This window comes from Sinocyclocheilus grahami, unplaced genomic scaffold (genome assembly GCF_001515645.1).
Source record: "Sinocyclocheilus grahami isolate Dianchi unplaced genomic scaffold, SAMN03320097.WGS_v1.1 scaffold439.1, whole genome shotgun sequence".
Classification (NCBI taxonomy): domain Eukaryota; kingdom Metazoa; phylum Chordata; class Actinopteri; order Cypriniformes; family Cyprinidae; genus Sinocyclocheilus; species Sinocyclocheilus grahami.
This window is the reverse complement of record NW_015505618.1, coordinates 333,195-354,984: the sequence shown is the minus strand read 5'-3', so window position 1 is coordinate 354,984 and position 21,790 is coordinate 333,195. Positions and strand designations below refer to the sequence as shown.

At 38.8% G+C, this 21,790-nt stretch overlaps 2 protein-coding genes across 2 annotated transcripts; both read right to left on the bottom strand.

The window, feature by feature from the left end:
- Positions 1-1,390: 1,390 nt before the first annotated feature.
- ndufv3 (NADH:ubiquinone oxidoreductase subunit V3) lies at positions 1,391-13,198 on the bottom strand. Its single transcript, XM_016233774.1, has 7 exons — positions 13,115-13,198; positions 11,589-11,706; positions 7,044-8,189; positions 6,198-6,599; positions 5,027-5,725; positions 2,172-2,356; positions 1,391-1,494 (listed from the first exon to the last, which is right to left on the bottom strand). The coding sequence occupies exons 1-6, from the start codon at positions 13,193-13,195 to the stop codon at positions 2,202-2,204; spliced, it is 2,601 nt and encodes an 866-aa protein (XP_016089260.1). The 5' UTR covers positions 13,196-13,198; the 3' UTR covers positions 1,391-1,494; positions 2,172-2,201.
- Positions 13,199-14,466: 1,268 nt separating this feature from the next.
- Positions 14,467-20,850, bottom strand: LOC107551966 (calphotin-like). The gene is made up of 4 exons (XM_016233773.1): positions 20,846-20,850; positions 19,708-20,630; positions 14,645-14,708; positions 14,467-14,527 (listed from the first exon to the last, which is right to left on the bottom strand). Exons 1-4 carry the CDS (start codon positions 20,848-20,850, stop codon positions 14,467-14,469), a joined length of 1,053 nt encoding a protein of 350 aa, XP_016089259.1.
- Between the last annotated feature and the right edge of the window lie 940 nt (positions 20,851-21,790).

The following is a 21,790-nucleotide window of genomic DNA, read 5'->3' as shown; positions in this document are numbered from 1 at the left end:
CGCACACGGCACTAATCCTTCACTTTTACTGCACATGAGCGCTGTTCTCGACCTGAAGCCAATTTATAGGACGTTAACGTGCGATTTGAATTACGGTAGTTTAAAAACCAACTGTAAAGCGGATAATTTAGCCCCGAGACTGTCGTCTAGCGCTCCTCTGGCCTGACTGAGAGCAGAGAGAGACACAGAGCCGCTAAACCCGGGCCTACACTCAGCCATCGGTCGCCCTTGCTAGAATGAAGCCTCATGTCCCTCAAAAAGCCGACATATTTTTTTTCTCCATCTAGAGATTTTTAGGACAAGATTGGCTCGACTGTCCCATGCAACGCCCGTGAGCCGCTAACAGCGTATGCTCTGTTTCACTCGGCCCCGGGCATTTCTGCGCGTCGCTCGGATTGTGTGATTGATAGGAGCGGAAAAAGACGAGTTTGAGTGACAGCTTACCTGGGTGCCAATCTTCGTCACACTGACAAGCGGCTGCAGCAATCGGGATCCGCATTTGTCGCGCTGCGTCATCACGCACGGGGACGCAGCGCACTCAGCTCATGAATAATTAAGTAGGGGGAGGAGCAGTGACGTGAGTCCTCAGCGAATATTTTAACCACTCCCCGTTATGGGAGTGCCAGGATCGGGACAATTAGTTTTCAAATCTGTGCCATTTAAGTGCAATTTATTTGTTTGATGTTCTGCCCAAAAATGCCTTTTCTCAAAAATGTCACCATTTCTTTCAGGGCTGTCTACATTTTAAATAACTCTTTGCATTCATGAGTTCATTTTAAAGGATCTTGCAGTGGGCAAATCATTTTTAAAAGTACAGAAATGCCATTTAGTTGTTATAGAAAATGCCTTTTTTTTCTACGTATTGCAAGGAAAAAGTCGGAATCGTGAGCCCTGTACATACAGTGTATGTCAGAAGTGCAATATACATAAAATGTCACAGTCACCTTTTTATTTTTAATTATGTTGTGGAAACAAAGATGTAAACTCCAGAATTGCGAGAAGAGATTTAAAAAATCATAGTATTTTTTCTTAGAATTTCAAGAAACACAATACGAATTGTGAGATAAATTCACAATCACACAATTTTTTAAAAATGTTTTAATTATGCGGCAGAAACTAATAATTAACATGAGGCAGAAATTACTCATAAAACATTAGAAATTAGGTCATTTTGAACCTTTTAGTCTCACCTTTTAATTAATTCAGGAAATACAGCATTTAAACCGTTTGCCAAGTTAAAGTTTAGAAGTACACTGCCCTCCTTTATGCAACTAACAGTGTAATAAAGTCGAAGCAAGCATAGCCTCATTACAATAAAGTATAAATTGAGATCAACACCATTCGAATACTGTAGAAGACAACAGCAACAAATAACTCTGGAACCACTCTGAAGAAGTTAAATCATTTTAATTCCATAATTATAGAATTCTAGCATGAAGCTTGAGATTTGCCAGTAAATCGTCTGAGGAACAGTGAACATGTGGAAGAAGCAGGGTTGTGGACTAAGGTAGCAATAACACAGGCTCAGTGTCTGCCTGCGGAAGGCTGGGGCAGACGGTATTTAGACAGCTCTACATCCACATCAGCAAAGGTGTACATGTTGTAGTCGTGGTGCTGCAGGTTCTTGTACGTGGTGTTGTCAAAGGGCTCCGGCTCTGGGGCTTTCTCCGGGGCTTGCTCTGAGGAAATCAATAATGTAAGAGATTAAATGTAAGACATGTGGAACTGGGGGAAAAACACCACACAATGTAACTAACAGCAACGGAAAGACAAGATGTTGTTTCAGGAAAAAAGCCCATACAATGAGTACCGTGCCCAAGGAACAAGTAACTGAACATTTCTTTTAGATTGGAAGATAAGTGCGAATAAAAATATTTGCGGAAGGACAAACCAAAGTAAAAATTAAACACAGAATGATCATAGAAGGAAGTACATTTAAGAGAGCCGAGGAAGAGTCTTCCTGTTAATTCCTTACTCTTCAAAAGGACTTCTGATTTGAATCTTCACACTTTCATGGCATTACAGTAATCACTTTCAATCCACAGGTGGTCCTTTACACAAAAAGGTGCGAGGGGCCTCTAGTTTTTTTACCTAGACTACATGCGTCTGACAGTTTCTCTCACAATAACTTTAATTACTCTGAGGAACAGTGAACATGTGGAAGAAGCAGGGTTGTGGACTAAGGTAGCAATAACACAGGCTCAGTGTCTGCCTGCGGAAGGCTGGGGCAGACGGTATTTAGACAGCTCTACATCCACATCAGCAAAGGTGTACATGTTGTAGTCGTGGTGCTGCAGGTTCTTGTACGTGGTGTTGTCAAAGGGCTCCGGCTCTGGGGCTTTCTCCGGGGCTTGCTCTGAGGAAATCAATAATGTAAGAGATTAAATGTAAGACATGTGGAACTGGGGGAAAAACACCACACAATGTAACTAACAGCAACGGAAAGACAAGATGTTGTTTCAGGAAAAAAGCCCATACAATGAGTACCGTGCCCAAGGAACAAGTAACTGAACATTTCTTTTAGATTGGAAGATAAGTGCGAATAAAAATATTTGCGGAAGGACAAACCAAAGTAAAAATTAAACACAGAATGATCATAGAAGGAAGTACATTTAAGAGAGCCGAGGAAGAGTCTTCCTGTTAATTCCTTACTCTTCAAAAGGACTTCTGATTTGAATCTTCACACTTTCATAGCATTACAGTAATCACTTTCAATCCACAGGTGGTCCTTTACACAAAAAGGTGCGAGGGGCCTCTAGTTTTTTTACCTAGACTACATGCGTCTTGACAGTTTCTCTCACAATAACTTTAATTACTCTTGTAATTTTCCATTTCACCTACTACAGCTCCAGTCAATCAAACCTTTAAGTAAACCAGATGCTTATAAAGACAGGATCTTTCCACATTACTCTATTATTTTGCTCAGTTTTACCATAAATGTTATAAAACAACATTATAACACCCACAGGTTACAGCATAAGTACACAAACTGATAAATCAAACGTCCCACAATTCATGAATCTCGACATAACACACTTATTTGTTATTACAGAACAAAACATATAAGTATCCAAGATTAAAAAGGGAGGGTTTTGACTGATGATGCCGGTAAGTAACCGCATTATATATGATCTCAATCGCTTAAAAACATCAATATGGGATGCTGAAACAGGAACATGAATGGATTAACTTTAGTCTTCACATGGGAAAATATTACCATTAATGTAACGGGATCAAACAAACAATATTTCACAATTTAAGAAAATATGTACATCAAGCATAAAATACAAATAAACCCTGGGAGTGGAGATGTTCATACAGGGGCAGAAAGTGTGAGAGGAACAGACAGAAGAGTGAGAAGAGTGCTTTGCATTGTCCATTAAGAAAAAAAGAAAGAAAACGCAAAAGCTAGTAAGCTTCTAGACGTATGGAGGGGTAAAAAATATATATATTTTAAGTAAACCACTTCAATGTAAAGTTGGCTTTATCCTATGTGTCCAGTGGTGTGGAAGAAATCCACTTAATAGCACTCAAAACACAGCAGTGTGGTCTTCAGCATGAATGCCGTCAATGACACAATCATGTATATGCACAATTACAGATAAAAACATGCTTACTTTTCTTAAATGCTTATTTGCACAATGCTTTTACTACTTATTCCAAAATTCACAATCTTCCATGTGAGCCTCAGCTCCCATAGAGAAAACACACACTCATCCCCCAGTCACTCTGCACCAGTGGACATCATACAGAAACATTTTAAGTAACTGTTTCTTGCAATAAATAAATAAGGTGTTGATGCCAATTATGAGGTAAGTTACCTGTAATTTTTTGTTTTCAATGGAAAGAAAATGGGTAACATTTTATTTAAGGTGTCCTTGTTACAAGTGTTACATACATACTATTATAATAACAATAAATTGTGTAGAATTGCATGCAAGTAACCCTAAGACAAACCCTAATCGTAACCCTAACCATATAGTAAATACATGTAGTTAATTAATATTACTCTGTGCTTAAATGTAGAATTACACTGTAACAAGGACACCTTAAAATAGTGTAACCAAGAAATGTAATGAACCACATCTATTCTACCCCTCCAATGTGCTTAAAATGCGTTCATACATACAGCAATTTTATCACTGGAGTGGGAATATTATTGGTTTAAGTAGGCGTTCATACAGTGCTACTGTTACTGAAGAGTCATAGCTTTTGAAAATCTGTTAAAATGCATCATAAATAATCATCCATCATGGTGATGATATGCATGAATGAATCTCTCACAGGAGAGACCACACAATATGAGTTACTGTGATTGCCTTTGTGGAGCAGTACTGTAGTCAATGCACTGCATCACGTCTCATTTGCATGAAGATGATAAACTTTTTTATTTTTATTTATTTTTTCCTTTTATTTATCTAGGGCAGTTGAAAGTGACCGGAAACAACTGGATAGGAGAAAAGGGAATAGGACTAATCCGGGACTCAATCTCTGGTCACTCTAAGCCAACCGTCCCTGCTGCTCATGTTATCGGAAATTAAAATTACTCTTATTACTTAGTTACTTTCTTGCTTTATGTGTGAACACCTTGCTGATGAAAACAGAAATGCACAGGAGGGGGAGCACTATTAAAGTGACATACAGTACTTTTGTTAATATCACTCTCTACAGAACTATTTTGAAATGTGTTGTATGGTTAATTATATTATTATACGACAATACAGACAGAAGAGTAGTGAGTAATGAATAGAATTAAAAGAAGCCATTTACAACCCAAACATCCAGGTAGAATTAAAGAATGAGTCATGCAAATTTATGAACATGCAATAGTTAATAAAATAACTCAATAAAAAAAGCAAATGTAATGCAAATGCATAATGAAGATTAAAAGTTGCAAAGCCTTTGTGCAAAAGCAATCCCACTGCCGCAATAAAAGTAAATTAGTGTTGAATACATGGTAAGAGAAATGCGTTTCTGTGATGTGACGGATCCAGAGAAAGAAACTGAGTAAGGATGTGTGGTGTACCCTCAGGTGTCTCCACAACGTTGGTCTCAGCCCAAGCCTCCACAGCATCAGCGGCCACAGGTGCAGGGTCTACCAGCTCTTCTGAAGTGGCTGCCGGTGTTCCTGCCTCAGCTTTGGATGATGCATCTTCAGGTTTAGCTGCAACATCTCCAGAAGCCTCAGAAGCTACTCCAGGACTCGCTTCAACGGCAGTTTTTACTACTTCAGGACTGGCTTCTGTAGGGATGTCTGGGACAACTTCTGCAGCAACTTTGACAGCATCTTCAGCTTTGATTTCTGGTTCCTTTTCAACAACAATCTCCTCCACAGCAGCCGTTTTTACTACTTCTTCAGGACTGGCTTCTGTAGGGACGTCTGGGACAACTTCTGCAGCAACTTTGACAGCATCTTCAGCTTTGATTTCTGGTTCCTTTTCAACAAGAGTTTCCTCCACAGCAGCCATTTTTACTACTTCTTCAGGACTGGCTTCTGTAGGGACGTCTGGGACAACTTCTGCAGCAACTTCGACAGCATCTTCAGCTTTGATTTCTGGTTCCTTTTCAACAAGAGTTTCCTCCACAGCAGCCATTTTTACTACTTCTTCAGGACTGGCTTCTGTAGGGACGTCTGGGACAACTTCTGCAGCAACTTCGACAGCATCTTCAGCTTTGATTTCTGGTTCCTTTTCAACAAGAGTTTCCTCCACAGCAGCCATTTTTACTAGGAGAGATAGCCTTTACAGCTAGAGAATTTCACGGATACGGTACAAAATAATTAGGTTTAAAAAGATTATAAATTATATTGATTAGGTGTCATTTTCAAAATGTTCTCCGCATATTACAAGAGCTTGTCACCCAGCTATAAGCACTGTTATTCAACGAAATTGACATTAGAGAGTGGGATAGTTTTACAGATCCGAAACAGGGATGACGTTTGTTGTGGGCGATCCAGGTAGAATTAAAGAATGAGTCATGCAAATTTATGAACATGCAATAGTTAATAAAATAACTCAATAAAAAAAGCAAATGTAATGCAAATGCATAATGAAGATTAAAAGTTGCAAAGCCTTTGTGCAAAAGCAATCCCACTGCCGCAATAAAAGTATATTAGTGTTGAATACATGGTAAGAGAAATGTGTTTCTGTGATGTGACGGATCCAGAGAAAGAAACTGAGTAAGGATGTGTGGTGTACCCTCAGGTGTCTCCACAACGTTGGTCTCAGCCCAAGCCTCCACAGCATCAGCGGCCACAGGTGCAGGGTCTACCAGCTCTTCTGAAGTGGCTGCCGGTGTTCCTGCCTCAGCTTTGGATGATGCATCTTCAGGTTTAGCTGCAACATCTCCAGAAGCCTCAGAAGCTACTCCAGGACTCGCTTCAACGGCAGTTTTTACTACTTCAGGACTGGCTTCTGTAGGGATGTCTGGGACCACTTCTGCAGCAACTTTGACAGCATATTCAGCTTTGATTTCTGGTTCCTTTTCAACAAGAGTTTCCTCCACAGCAGCCATTTTTACTACTTCTTCAGGACTGGCTTCTGTAGGGACGTCTGGGACAACTTCTGCAGCAACTTCGACAGCATCTTCAGCTTTGATTTCTGGTTCCTTTTCAAATGAAAACAGAAATGCACAGGAGGGGGAGCACTATTAAAGTGACATACAGTACTTTTGTTAATATCACTCTCTACAGAACTATTTTGAAATGTGTTGTATGGTTAATTATATTATTATACGACAATACAGACAGAAGAGTAGTGAGTAATGAATAGAATTAAAAGAAGCCATTTACAACCCAAACATCCAGGTAGAATTAAAGAATGAGTCATGCAAATTTATGAACATGCAATAGTTAATAAAATAACTCAAAAAAAGCAAATGTAATGCAAATGCATAATGAAGATTAAAAGTTGCAAAGCCTTTGTGCAAAAGCAATCCCACTGCCGCAATAAAAGTATATTAGTGTTGAATACATGGTAAGAGAAATGTGTTTCTGTGATGTGACGGATCCAGAGAAAGAAACTGAGTAAGGATGTGTGGTGTACCCTCAGGTGTCTCCACAACGTTGGTCTCAGCCCAAGCCTCCACAGCATCAGCGGCCACAGGTGCAGGGTCTACCAGCTCTTCTGAAGTGGCTGCCGGTGTTCCTGCCTCAGCTTTGGATGATGCATCTTCAGGTTTAGCTGCAACATCTCCAGAAGCCTCAGAAGCTACTCCAGGACTCGCTTCAACGGCAGTTTTTACTACTTCAGGACTGGCTTCTGTAGGGATGTCTGGGACAACTTCTGCAGCAACTTTGACAGCATCTTCAGCTTTGATTTCTGGTTCCTTTTCAACAACAATCTCCTCCACAGCAGCCGTTTTTACTACTTCTTCAGGACTGGCTTCTGTAGGGACGTCTGGGACAACTTCTGCAGCAACTTTGACAGCATCTTCAGCTTTGATTTCTGGTTCCTTTTCAACAACAATCTCCTCCACAGCAGCCGTTTTAACTTCTGTTGCGGTGTCCACTATCTTATCAGTAGTGTCAGCTTTTATGTATTCACTGGACATTTCTGGAATCGATTCGGTTGTGGAGGATGATACTATAGGGGCAGGATCAATAAGGTTCTCATCTGATCCATCTGGTTTGGCACTTGGTGCAGGAACCTCTTCTGGTTTTGCTTTAGTCACAGTTTTTGCACTTTCTTGAGCTTCTCCAAATGAGGCAGATTCAGGCAATGCTCGCTTATCTACTTGTTCAGTCGTCAGTTCAGGAGCTTTCTTCTCCTCTGCTGCTTTCTCTCCAGACTTTAGTGTTTCTGGTGTTTCAGTCTTTGGTTTCTCATCATCAGAATCCGAGTCTGAATCAGAATCACTGGAGGATGAGGATGAGGATGAAGAAGAGCTATTGTCTTGATCTTTCTGTACTTCTGCCTCAACATCTGAGGCCTTACTTCTTTTGCTTTTTGTAGAGACTTCATTAGTAGGTGGGACTTCAGTGATCTTTGCCTCTTCGACAGCAACTTCAGCTGCTGCTGTATCAGCAACTGGACCGTCAGCTGTCGTCTCACTTGCAGCGGCTGTGGAAACAGCCTCAATGGTTTCAGACTCACCTAAAGCTACATCTTTGGGAAGAAATCCTGTGGCAGACAGCTTAGAAGGGAAGGCAACTGTGGGCTTGTAGGCTAGTAGAGAGGCCCTCTCATCGGCTGAGGAAATGGTAAATGGGATAAAATACATGAGATTGTTTTTGTAGTTTATTACATTAGAGAAACCCTCCTGTTCAATGTAACTGTTAAACCCAGCAAACGCCATAAGAAAACCTTGCACACCCTATCAAAGTCCCTTTAAGGCTTGTCAGTCCACTTAGCAACCTCCAAGGCAGTCACAGCACTACTTGAATGTGGAAAGACCAGAATCTGTTTGTTAAATAGTTCAAATCCCCAATAGTGTCTTACAAAAATGTAGGCTGAGCATCTTTAGCAAAACCAGGCTAAAAACTGCATTTTCAGTCTAGTCCAGCTAATGAGCAAGCACACTGCAGAGTAATAATTTAAAGACCACATAAATATTGTTGTTTTGTACATTTAAGTCAATTTTGTGTAATTCTAGAGGCCAACTACACTACTGTTAAGTTTGGGGCCGGTAAGATTTTTTTTTAAAGAAATGTATACTTTCAATCAGATCGAAAGTGACAGTAAAGAAAATAATATTACAAAAGATTTATATATATATATATATATATATATATTCATTTTTTAACTTTCTATAAACCAAGTATCGGTTTGTAAACATTAAGGATGCGCGTGCATCATGGTTGCAGAAAACCCGGGAGAGATAGCCTTTACAGCTAGAATTTATTTTTTCCTTTTATTTATCTAGGGCAGTTGAAAGTGACCGGAAACAACTGGATAGGAGAAAAGGGAATAGGACTAATCCGGGACTCAATCTCTGGTCACTCTAAGCCAACCGTCCCTGCTGCTCATGTTATCATTTCTAATAGTAAGGTTTAAATAATATTTCATGCTGTAACTGTAGGGCTAATACAATACGTCCCCTATGAACAGCATATGTGAATATTATGTAGACCCATTGTTTAAATCGAATTTATGCTTTAAAAGTAGAGTAACGTTAATCATAGCAGTTTTCATCCATAGTATGTCCATTTAAACGTCTGCGTTTAGCTTCAAATGACGACAGTATTCTATAAAAATGATTTGCATTCCGATCTTGACATCAAAACGCACAAAAATATTTTTTTCTTTTATTCCATGGATTTTACCCATTTATCTCCACTTGTTCCCAGTGTTTTTCTGCAACCACTATGCGCGCGCAGCTGCAAGTGACGTAACTGTGACTTCTACTCTAAATTGGTCTATTCATCAAAGAATCCTGAAAAAAATGTTCAGCTTTGCCATCACAGAAAAAAATTTTAGTTTATAAATGTCATAATTATTTCACAATATTACTGTATTTTTGATCAAATAAATGCAGCCTCGGTGAACATAAGAGATTTCTTTCAAAACCATAAAAAAATCTTACTGACCACAGTCTTTTGAATGGTAGTAATGCATATACTAATGTACTCCTTAAAGATTAAATATATATATATTTTACAAAAATATTTCTAAGTTTTAAAATGTTAATTTCATGAAATATACCTATACAAAGTTTACATGTCCAATACAATACTCTCTTGAATGACAATGTTTCCTTGCCTAAATTATATATAACTGCCATCACGCACTAATAGCAAATCATGGTTTATAAGTGTGAAGAAAAAAAATACACGAAAAAGGCTTCAATATGTCCCATACCAAACTACATCATTAAAACCATTACTTTGCACAGTACTACAAATTGTTTGTGAAAATGCCACCTTCAACAGTAAAAGCATTGAAGAATCCCTTGAACAAGAATAGTCATGCAGATATCTTTAAAGGAAATGTGTGCATGCTTTTAAAACCAATTAATATAACTGCATGAGCTTCCATTGGTTGTCCTCAACCATTTCAGCCAAAAGTAAATGATGCTTTTGAAAGCACGTGTCTTTAGAAAGCATGAGGCTGAAGGGATGGGATCTAGTGATCTAGTTCAGAGGGTAAGGGCATGTCCAAAATACCCACACTTGCAGTCCTGGCCACTTGAGAGCGTGTGCATGTGACAGGAAGTGCGTGCTGGAAGTTCAGACTGTCCCAGGTCTGAAAAATGGCAAAAGCTCAGTGACCTTAATTCACACTAAACCTAATACCGCTTCAGGGCAGTATTTGAGGCTAAGTGTATCCCATCATTCATCGTGGAACTCATATGCCCCAAAATTGCGAGAAAAATTTGAAAAACTTTATAGTTTTGTCAGTTATAATAATTGGAAGTAAAAAAATAAAAATAAAAAAAAAGTGTTGCTACTGTTGCACACTGCATTGGTGCAGAGATGAGTACATGTATTTTGCAAAACTGAATTTTATCACTTAAAGGGACACGTTTATTAATCCTAATCCTTAATTTCTCACATTAATCCTCATGTTGTTCCAAACCTTTATGACTGCGTTTCTTCAGTAGAAAGCAAAATCAGCCATTTTGAAGAATGTCTGTAACCCAAACAGGTACCTGTTTTGGTATTTTTTCGTCCATAAAACAGAAGTCAATGGGAATCAAATCTGCCTGGTTACCAACATATTTTCTATTTCAGCCAAAAGTAAATGATGCTTTTGAAAGCACGTGTCTTTAGAAAGCATGAGGCTGAAGGGATGGGATCTAGTGATCTAGTTCAGAGGGTAAGGGCATGTCCAAAATACCCACACTTGCAGTCCTGGCCACTTGAGAGTGTGTGCATGTGACAGGAAGTGCGTGCTGGAAGTTCAGACTGTCCCAGGTCTGAAAAATGGCAAAAGCTCAGTGACCTTAATTCACACTAAACCTAATACCGCTTCAGGGCAGTATTTGAGGCTAAGTGTATCCCATCATTCATCGTGGAACTCATATGCCCCAAAATTGCGAGAAAAATTTGAAAAACTTTATAGTTTTGTCAGTTATAATAATTGGAAGTAAAAAAATAAAAATAAAAAAAAAGTGTTGCTACTGTTGCACACTGCATTGGTGCAGAGATGAGTACATGTATTTTGCAAAACTGAATTTTATCACTTAAAGGGACACGTTTATTAATCCTAATCCTTAATTTCTCACATTAATCCTCATGTTGTTCCAAACCTTTATGACTGCGTTTCTTCAGTAGAAAGCAAAATCAGCCATTTTGAAGAATGTCTGTAACCCAAACAGGTACCTGTTTTGGTATTTTTTCGTCCATAAAACAGAAGTCAATGGGAATCAAATCTGCCTGGTTACCAACATATTTTCTTTCTTTTACACGTCATGTCAGTATAGACTCATGTAAGTGCAAAGACAACAAGTGTGGGTAACTGAGACAGGCCCCATGTATAGATGGAAGATGCTAAATGGCTAAAATCACCTACAGAACCTCAAAGCACACATTTTAATTACACACATAATATAATCATGCTGTAGACAGATCACGGGTGAGGTTGGAGTATAGTGAACATCACACAAACTCGAGAGGGGAGATGTATGGAAAGAAAAAAGCATGCCCTTACTCTTACTCTTACTTGGAGCCTTTGCCTTCTTTGCTGTTTTGGGTGGGACGTCCCCTTTAGTGCAGAGAGCTGCAATAAATGAGGTCCTAGGTGTCCCCCAGCCCTCACGCAGGAGACCCTGTATGAACACAGAAAAACATATTATTAATCCAGTAACATTTTTAAATGAGTCATTAAAATAAAGGTTATTTAACGTAATGTAATATTTTACTGACATCGTGCATCATGGTTGCAGAAAACCCGGGAGAGATAGCCTTTACAGCTAGAGAATTTCACGGATACGGTACAAAATAGTTAGGTTTAAAAAGATTATAAATTATATTGATTAGGTGTCATTTTCAAAATGTTCTCCGCATATTACAAGAACTTGTCACCCAGCGATAAGCATTGTTATTCAACGAAATTGACGTTAGAGAGTGGGATAGTCTTACAGATCCGAAACAGGGATGACGTTTGTTGTGGGCAGAGCCTATCTGGAGGCAGAAAATTAGGGTTTTCAAGTGGCAGTCTATGGAGCCATGGAATAAGAGAATTAAAAAAAAGGTAAATTAGATTTTATATTTCAAAATTATGACTTTATTCTCGCAATTCCGAGATTATATCTCACAATTCTAATAAGGAAAAACAACTGGTCATTCTCTTTTTTCCCCTCAGATTTGACAAACTCACTATTTTTGAGTTAAGTCGAGTTATAAAGTCCGAATTAGGAGATATAAACTTGCATTTGCGAGAGAAAAAAAAGTCAGAATTAGATAAAGTAAATAAATATTATGTAATAATGTTAATAGTAAGCTTTTTCAGCTTTGCCATCACAGAAAAAAATTTAAGTTTATAAATGTCATAATTATTTCACAATATTACTGTATTTTTGATCAAATAAATGCAGCCTTGGTGAACATAAGAGATTTCTTTCAAAACCATAAAAAAAATCTTACTGACCACAGTCTTTTGAATGGTTGTAATGCATATACTAATGTACTCCTTAAAGATTAAAAATATATATATTTAAATATAATATATATAGTTTTAAAATGTTAATTTCATGAAATATACCTATACGTATACAAATTTTGCATGTCCAATACAATACTCTCTTGAATGACAATGTTTCCTTGCCTAAATTATATATAACTGCCACTAATAGCAAATCATGGTTTAGAAGTGTGAAGAAAAAAAATACACAAAAAAGGCTTCAATATGTCCCATACCAAACTACATCATTAAAACCATTACTTTGCACGTCCCCCAGCCCTCACGCAGGAGACCCTGTATGAACACAGAAAAACATATTATTAATCCAGTAACATTTTTAAATGCTTTTTAAATGAGTCATTAAAATAAAGGTTATTTAACGTAATGTAATATTTTACTGACATTTCACTATTAAGGTTATAACGGGCAGAGATTTAAGTCCTGTTTTAACGTGTCTTCACCAAAAATCGTATGCGAAAGGCTCTTCAAACACATTTACAAAGTATCTCCAGACCACCTTAGTATAAATGCAGCGAAAATGAGTTTATTATTACCTTGACAGAGCCAAGTCGACCTAACCTGAGCAGGGACGTCGCCATCTTTGTTCTCCTGTTATTATTGTCCGGGTCGAACATGATACTCACGAATCGGTCTTTATCTTCTTTCTTTTACTGGCAACCGCACTTAACTAAAACCATTACTTTGCACAGTACTACAAATTGTTTGTGAAAATGCCACCTTCAACAGTAAAAGCATTGAAGAATCCCTTGAACAAGAATAGTCATGCAGATATCTTTAAAGGAAATGTGTGCATGCTTTTAAAACCAATTAATATAACTGCATGAGCTTCCATTGTTTGTCCTCAAATATTTCAGCCAAAAGTAAATGATGCTTTTGAAAGCACGTGTCTTTAGAAAGCATGAGGCTGAAGGGATGGGATCTAGTGATCTAGTTCAGAGGGTAAGGGCATGTCCAAAATACCCACACTTGCAGTCCTGGCCACTTGAGAGTTCACACAATCCCGTTGGATGTTTAGATATTAAATGTAATGTTTTATTCAAACCTGTATGTCCCATTCTTAGTCTTGTAATTATACTTTCCTCCGCACGAATCGGTCGTTATCAATGGTTCCCTCAAAATGAAAAGGTGAGAATATTGTGTGGTTCAGGGGGCATGCTCCACACAGATTTTCCTTTAAAGATATTTGTTTTACATGCTCATTTGTAGCTACTTTGAACCATTTTTTAAAAATATTTCTTATTACTTTTATTCTTATATGTCCAAAACTGTATTAAAAAAAAAGGGGGGGGGGGAAAATCTTGTTGCAACATTTTACAAAAATCAAGATTGAATATATTTGGTCAAGATCTCATGTTACACGGGTGAGGTTGGAGTATAGTGAACATCACACAAACTCGAGAGGGGAGATGTATGGAAAGAAAAAAGCATGCCCTTACTCTTACTCTTACTTGGAGCCTTTGCCTTCTTTGCTGTTTTGGGTGGGACGTCCCCTTTAGTGCAGAGTGCTGCAATAAATGAGGTCCTAGGTGTCCCCCAGCCCTCACGCAGGAGACCCTGTATGAACACAGAAAAACATATTATTAATCCAGTAACATTTTTAAATGAGTCATTAAAATAAAGGTTATTTAACGTAATGTAATATTTTACTGACATTTCACTATTAAGGTTATAACGGGCAGAGATTTAAGTCCTGTTTTAACGTGTCTTCACCAAAAATCGTATGCGAAAGGCTCTTCAAACACATTTACAAAGTAGCTAATGCAGCGAAAATGAGTTTATTATTACCTTGACAGAGCCAAGTCGACCTAACCTGAGCAGGGACGTCGCCATCTTTGTTCTCCTGTTATTATTGTCCGGGTCGAAAATGATACTCACGAATCGGTCTTTATCTTCTTTCTTTTACTGGCAACCGCACTGAACCGGCATCAACTAGACCACCAGCGGCACTGAGAAAACACGAAAAGTAGCTATCAATTTATTTAAAAAAAAAAAAGTAAGATCACAAAGAGCAGCATCACTCTTCAGAGACAAGCAAGAGAGTTCGATAGTAAAACACCATGTACCCGCTTTTTGTGGAGTATGCACGGATTGAATCTAGGAACAGTTTCTGAATGGGGTCCAATCCAGCTGACAATCACAGGAAACACAACAATTAACAAGTGTTAATACAATCTCTAAGAAACAAGACATGTATATGGATGCCAGAATCCTTTATATCTTGGTCAATAAAGAAGAAATCAGTCTTCTTTAACCCTCATGCATGAGAAGAGTGCCTGGTGTGGAGACTAGATCTACGGTTCACTTTTGGGGGGTTTTCCACTGGGTAGTACCTGGTACCTGGTACTTTTTTTAGTACCACTTCGGTTGGGGTTCCAAGTGAACCGTACCGTTACCAAAACGTGACGTGTAAACTCTGCTGATCACGGATTGGCCGGAGAGAATCGTCACTACCTGCGTCACTGAACTTGCGACACAAACACAACAGAACCGCTAGATTTAAATCTAGCCAGCGAAGGATCGAACACAACTGTTTTGAACGAGCGCACCTTTTTTTAACAAACAAAAAGTGGTTGTTTCGTTGTCTGTTGAGGAAGTACAGACGTTCCTCTCGTTGATAGCAGAGGAACAGATCCAGCGAGAGCTGGGGAGTCGCGGCAGTAGAGGCGGTGCAACTATAACGACATGTGAATAATCCCACCCACTCTAAAGCGGTACTAATCTGCAGTGGAAACGCGAGCCGAGCCGTGCCGTGCCGAGCCGTACCACTCAGTGGAAAAGCGCCACTAGTGAACTAAAGAGAACCGAGTCAAGGAGCAGGTCAGGCGGTGAGTAACTAGGACAGAGGTTGCATCTACACTGAAATGAAACGGAAGCATTTCATCTCATAAAAGTGATTGTGTAATAATCATAAACAAATGCCCATCAAACAACTCGTGATTATTGTTTTAGGTAATCGTCATACATTCTTAATTTTGCATCCTGTAATAAACTGTTGCTTCCATTCCACATACAGCAAACAGTGCAGTCTCAATCTCACTCCATACATACACCATATTGGGAAAGTGGGTAAGGAGCATTTCATATTTAACTTTGACATATAAACCACAGTACACAGGAAAAGATAAGAGGACAATTAACCAATCACTGATATCATGCGACCCCCTGGGAAGAAAGTGCGTTTGGGTGAGGAAAGAGCAACAGGAAAGAAAGGTGAGGTCAAAGTACATTTACATGTTACCATACTCATAAACAAACTAGTCAAAACATAGCAATGCATCACCTGTGATGATATCTTAAACTTAAAATTTTACCTAACTGTGACTTTAACAGGAAATAAAACCCAACATTTGTTCTGACAAAGTGACAATTTCTAATAAAGCACAACAAATGGAGTGTTATCTTTACAGATGGTGGAGTTGGGATGGGGCATAAATGAGAAAACAATTGTTGTAATAATAATAATAATAATGTGTATATAATAGGGCTGTCAATTCAATCATCAATAAACATGTTAATAAAATTGATATGCTGAATAATGAACATAATTAATTGATATTACTGTGACAGACTAAGCATGGAATAAATTTACAAAAAAAGTGGTTTTCAAGACGATATACTGTTTCATTTACATAATAAAATTTAGCTTATATTCAACAGTAATCTATTTTGTCTGTTTGCCTGTTGTAGACTTAAGGCACATTTATACAAGATCATACGTGCTGATTTTTTAATTGTCAGTCTGTATGTAAAACTATGCTAAACAGACATGTCTATGTCATATCTCGCAGTTTTTTTAGCGCCTTGCGCAATGAGCATTTCAAGTTCTTCAACTTAGTTAAATGTGTTATTCCACATGCGTTTACAAATTAAATGAACCAAACTGACATTGAATTGATGGCCAGTAAATTAGCACTTCAATTTGGGTAAACGTGAAATTTCACATTTTTAACAGTGAAATGTGCAACTATTTTCACAAAATTTCACATTATAGTCAACATGTTACTTGCCGTTTCTTTGTAATTATTTGTGCAATTGTTTCAAACTAAATCCTATACCAAGTTATTTTTCAGTGTACTAAATTCATGATAAATTGATAGTCCTAGTAAATACAGTTATTCTCCGAGGAGTGAGGTCATAAATACAAGGACTGAACAAAGACAAAAGATTTCAATGAAAGAAGCAAAGGAAGACAGGAGCAGGATACAAGAGGTCAAATACATGGAATAATGAACAACTCCATGAACAGAAAAGAAGGAAAAAAGAGACGAGTGTAAAAAAGCGGATAAAATAATTAATAATAAGCTGCAAAAATAATAAATATAACCGAAAGGTAGCAGTCAGTGAAATTATGCGGTGAAAAACATGCATTGCATAACATGAAGACTCAAAACATTACAAACAAACATATATAATGCAGACATGCGCAAAGACGGATGACGGATAGGGAGACTGGCTATATTCATGGACTGAAAACCAGGGCGCAGACTTAAAATACACCATCAAAACGAAAAATGGTGTGCCATCTCTGCCCCAGCTTAGAAAATGAATATAGCCTTGATTGAGCAACTTGAGTTTCTGTTGTTGATGTTGTAGAGAAACAATTAGGGGTGTCACAGTTTCTAAAGATAGTGTTCTGTTGTCACAGTTTTGGTACAATTTAGTAAAAAAATCATTTCTAAATTTCCAATTAATTGTGACATTAATACTCTATTAAACACCATGAAGGTTTAATTATCCAATATTAGCCCCAATTAATCGAATGCATAGTGTGAGGGGTCTCCTGCTATGGCCGGCCAGTGGGTGTGGCTAGGAGCCCCATTAGCCAGAACTCATGTCACCAGTTCCTTCCTCTGTAAAACTTTGTGTTACTGTGGATGCGTTGTTCCTTTGGTTGTTTTTGTTGGAGTTTCATTTTTTTTATTTTGGAGTGTCTCTATGGCATCCGTGAATGTTTTTTTTTATTGGAGCTTGGTAAGTAGGCTACTTTCTATATTTGATGGGTAACACTTGGATTATGCTTTTCCCTGTAAAGGTTTAGCAGGGTGTCCTTTACAGGATGCTCTGATTGTTGTTTTTACTTTAGCTTGTTGTGTTTGTACGGTGAACGCAGTTAGAGCACTGGCTCGGGAACATGTCCGTGTTTTGTAATGGTAACTTGCCAATTGGTTGCCATTGCAAACAATGGTTTACGGTGTATAAAAACCTGCTGCAAGTAACTGTATGAAGACTAGGGTTGAGTTTTGAATAGGTAGAGGGAATCGCTTTTCCGGTGTTGCTACTCTTCAGATATTTGTTAAACAATATAAGTAGGCCTACATTTGTTTTGTGTTTCAGTTTGGCTTCTAAAAATGTGAGAATTTGTTACAGCATCGTCGGAAGATTTATTCGATAATTTTTTTTCTAAAGATCAGCTCTTAGAACTCGCAACTCATTACAAAATGAATTTGTCGACTCGAGATAAACGTTTAAAAGACAGCATTAAAACCATGATAAAAACTGAGTTGTTTGATCGTGGTATTTTAAAATCACAATTGTCTACAGAAGCTGCCATTAGTGATAGGTCTTCAATGTCTCATTTGACATTTAAGCAACAGAAACAGTTGTTGTTAATTGAAACTGTTGATCGTATTGAATTGTCTGAAGTTCAATTACAGCAGCAGCAACTTTAACGCTACCGCTTGGACTTGATAAGAAGACAGTAAGCTTTTAGTCACTAATGGAGCGGAAGGAGAAATTGTTTCGCGGAGATTTGATATTGTGAGTAATATGAAGCGGATTCCTAAGTTTGATTAAAATGATGTTGAGCGTTTCTTTTCGTTGTTTGAGCGTGTAGCTAATGCGTGAGATTGACCAGATGAGGAACGTATGTTGATGTTGCAATGTGTTTTTACAGGCAGAGCACAAGAAGCATATTCCTCTCTTAGTTTGGATATTGCAGCTGATCATGGGACTGTAAAGCCTGCAGTATTAAAAGTTTACGAATTGGTTCCAGAGGCCTAAAGACAAAAGTTTAGGTCTTGGGAAGAAAAAAAACGCATGTTGAATTTGCGCGTGATATTTCGATGTATTTTATTCGCTTGTGTATGGCTCCTAATGTAAACACACTGGACGATTTAAAAGATTTATTAGTGCTCAAACAATTTAAAAACTCTACTTCAGATCGTGTTGCAACATTCATAAGTGAACGTAAACCTGCCACTGCATATGAGGCTGCTGTTTTAGCTGACGAGTTTACGTTGATTCACAAGACTTCTTTTGGTTACAAGACCTATGGAGAAAAAGACCTAAAGGAGCCGTTTGGAAGGAGCCATGCAAAAGCTACGGTTACTTATCTTGGGAAGGTGGCTGGTCAACGTAAATTGCATCTCATCCGCACTAAGGTGGAAGCTATAGATAAGTATCCTATGCCCACTACCAAAAAAAAGTGTTTTCTTTTAGCGATTTTTGGGCATGGCTGGATTTTATCGTCGTTTTTGTAGAAATGTTTCTACTGTTGCAATGCCCCTTACTAATTTGTTGCAGGGAGGCGTGGATTTTTGTTGGACTTCTGTTTGTCAGCAGGCATTTGAGAAAATAAAAATGCTGCTTACGGAGGCACCTGTATTATCCGCCCCAAAATTTGACCACCCTTTCCAATTGCAGATGGATGCCAGTAATGTGGGTGCTGGTACGGTCTTGTTTCAGAGATCTGAAGAGGGCATTGATTGCCAAAGGAACAACACATCCACAGTAACACAAAGTTTTATAGAGGAAGGAACAGGTGACATGAATCCTGGCTGATGGGGCTCCTAGCCACACCCACTGGCTGGCCGTAGCAGGAGACCCGTCACAATACTAAACTGTTGTTGTTGTTGTTTTTATGAACCGTTTCACCCCTAAATGCATTTGCATGTATGCTATGAACTAACACATGGCAATGCAATGCAATGACAAAAGCTAATGACACACTGTAATGTAACTAACTGTATAAATGAAAGGGTAAGAAAATGCATTGTGATTATATCTTTACCATTAGCATTACAAATTTGTATATATAAAACCTGTAACCAAAATTGAGAAAAAAATTGCTTTCAAAATTTTGCTGCATCCCAATATATGAAAGGGGGTTATAGGGGATGGTGAGTACCCTCAGGCGTCTCCACAACTTCTGCTGGAACTTCAGTAGCATCTGAGATCACAGGGGCAGGATCTATCAGCTCTTCAGCAGGAGCTGCCTCTGCAACCGCCTCAATAGGGCCAGATTCTCCAACTACCTCAGCAACAGCCTCTACAACTGGGGAAGCTTCCGCCACAACTTCTGCAACTACTTCACTGACAGCTTCTACAACCTCAGCAACTGCTTCCTGGACAGGGGCGTCTTCTGTAGGTGCATCTTCAGAGGCCGGTGCAGCAGGGGCTTCAGGAGCTGCAGCTTCAACTGCAGGGGATGCAGTTTCAGCAATAGTTTCTGGAGGGCAAACTGTGGCCTCAGGTGTAAGCTCAATGGCTTCAGCTGCAGGTGTGGCTTCAACTTCAGGGGCAGTAGCTTCAGCTACAGGAGTGGCTTCAACTACAGGGGCAGCGGCTTCAGCTGCAGGGGTGGCTTCAACTTCAGGGGCAGCGGCTTCAGCTACAGGGGCAGCGGCTTCAGCTACAGGGGCAGTGGCTTCAGCTACAGGGGCAGTGGCTTCAATTACAGGGGCAGTGGCTTCAGCTACAGGAGTGGCTTCAACTACAGGGGCAGTGGCTTCAGCTACAGGAGTGGCTTCAACTACAGGGGCAGCGGCTTCAACTACAGGAATGGCTTCAAATGCGGGGGCAATGGCTTCAGCTCTGGGAGCAGCGGCTTCGGCTGCAGGCGCGGTGGCAGTTACAACTGGTTTAGGTGCAGGGGCAGCAACAGATGCAGCTTCTGTAGAGGCAGCAGTAACCGAAGCTGCAACCTCCTTCTTGGGGAATTCCACATATGATCTGTGCTGGACAAGTTTTTCTATATCGAAGTAAGTTTTTGGTGCTGCTTTTTCTAGGATGGAGGGGGAAGGAGGGCAAAAATAGAAATGTAATAATTTGCTTCATCATGTGCATTATCAGGCTGAATGAAGACCGCTAAACTCATACAGCAAAATAACTTACCCAATTTCTTCAACAATTAGATGAGCATCCACTGAGGTGGTGGAGCTTTGAGCACCTTATAACCCTATTCGTGCACATCAAATTTGAACTATGGCTAATTTAAAAAACCATCTGACAGGAAAAGTAACCTAAACATTTCACATTCAGTAAACCCCATTTTCATAAAACAAATTAAAGTATTGTACTGTTAATACCCTTATTTTCATTGGAAAATACAAGGTAAAATGCAAAAGATTCTTTCATTATAATTGTTCCAAAATTCTAGAGTTATTGAAGCTAAAAGGCTATATATTTTCATATCACCATTATTTTAAAGTAGCGCCAAGTAACTGTTCTGAATCAGATGACACAACTGTTCACACTATATACTTGAATTTGTGGTCAAACATGATCAAACTGTGGTACCAGCACATAATCATCATGATAACTATTAATAATAATATTGATAATAAATATGATTATTAAAATTAATTTACAATTAGTTATTTCTAAGAGGCATTTTCATATTTATGTAGCAATGTTCAGCACAAAACAGGTTTTGTTCAGCTTTTATCCTATGCCCACTACCAAAAAAAAGTGTTTTCTTTTAGCGATTTTTGGGCATGGCTGGATTTTATCGTCGTTTTTGTAGAAATGTTTCTACTGTTGCAATGCCCCTTACTAATTTGTTGCAGGGAGGCGTGGATTTTTGTTGGACTTCTGTTTGTCAGCAGGCATTTGAGAAAATAAAAATGCTGCTTACGGAGGCACCGGTATTATCCGCCCCAAAATTTGACCACCCTTTCCAATTGCAGATGGATGCCAGTAATGTGGGTGCTGGTACGGTCTTGTTTCAGAGATCTGAAGAGGGCATTGATTGCCAAAGGAACAACACATCCACAGTAACACAAAGTTTTATAGAGGAAGGAACAGGTGACATGAATCCTGGCTGATGGGGCTCCTAGCCACACCCACTGGCTGGCCGTAGCAGGAGACCCGTCACAATACTAAACTGTTGTTGTTGTTGTTTTTATGAACCGTTTCACCCCTAAATGCATTTGCATGTATGCTATGAACTAACACATGGCAATGCAATGCAATGACAAAAGCTAATGACA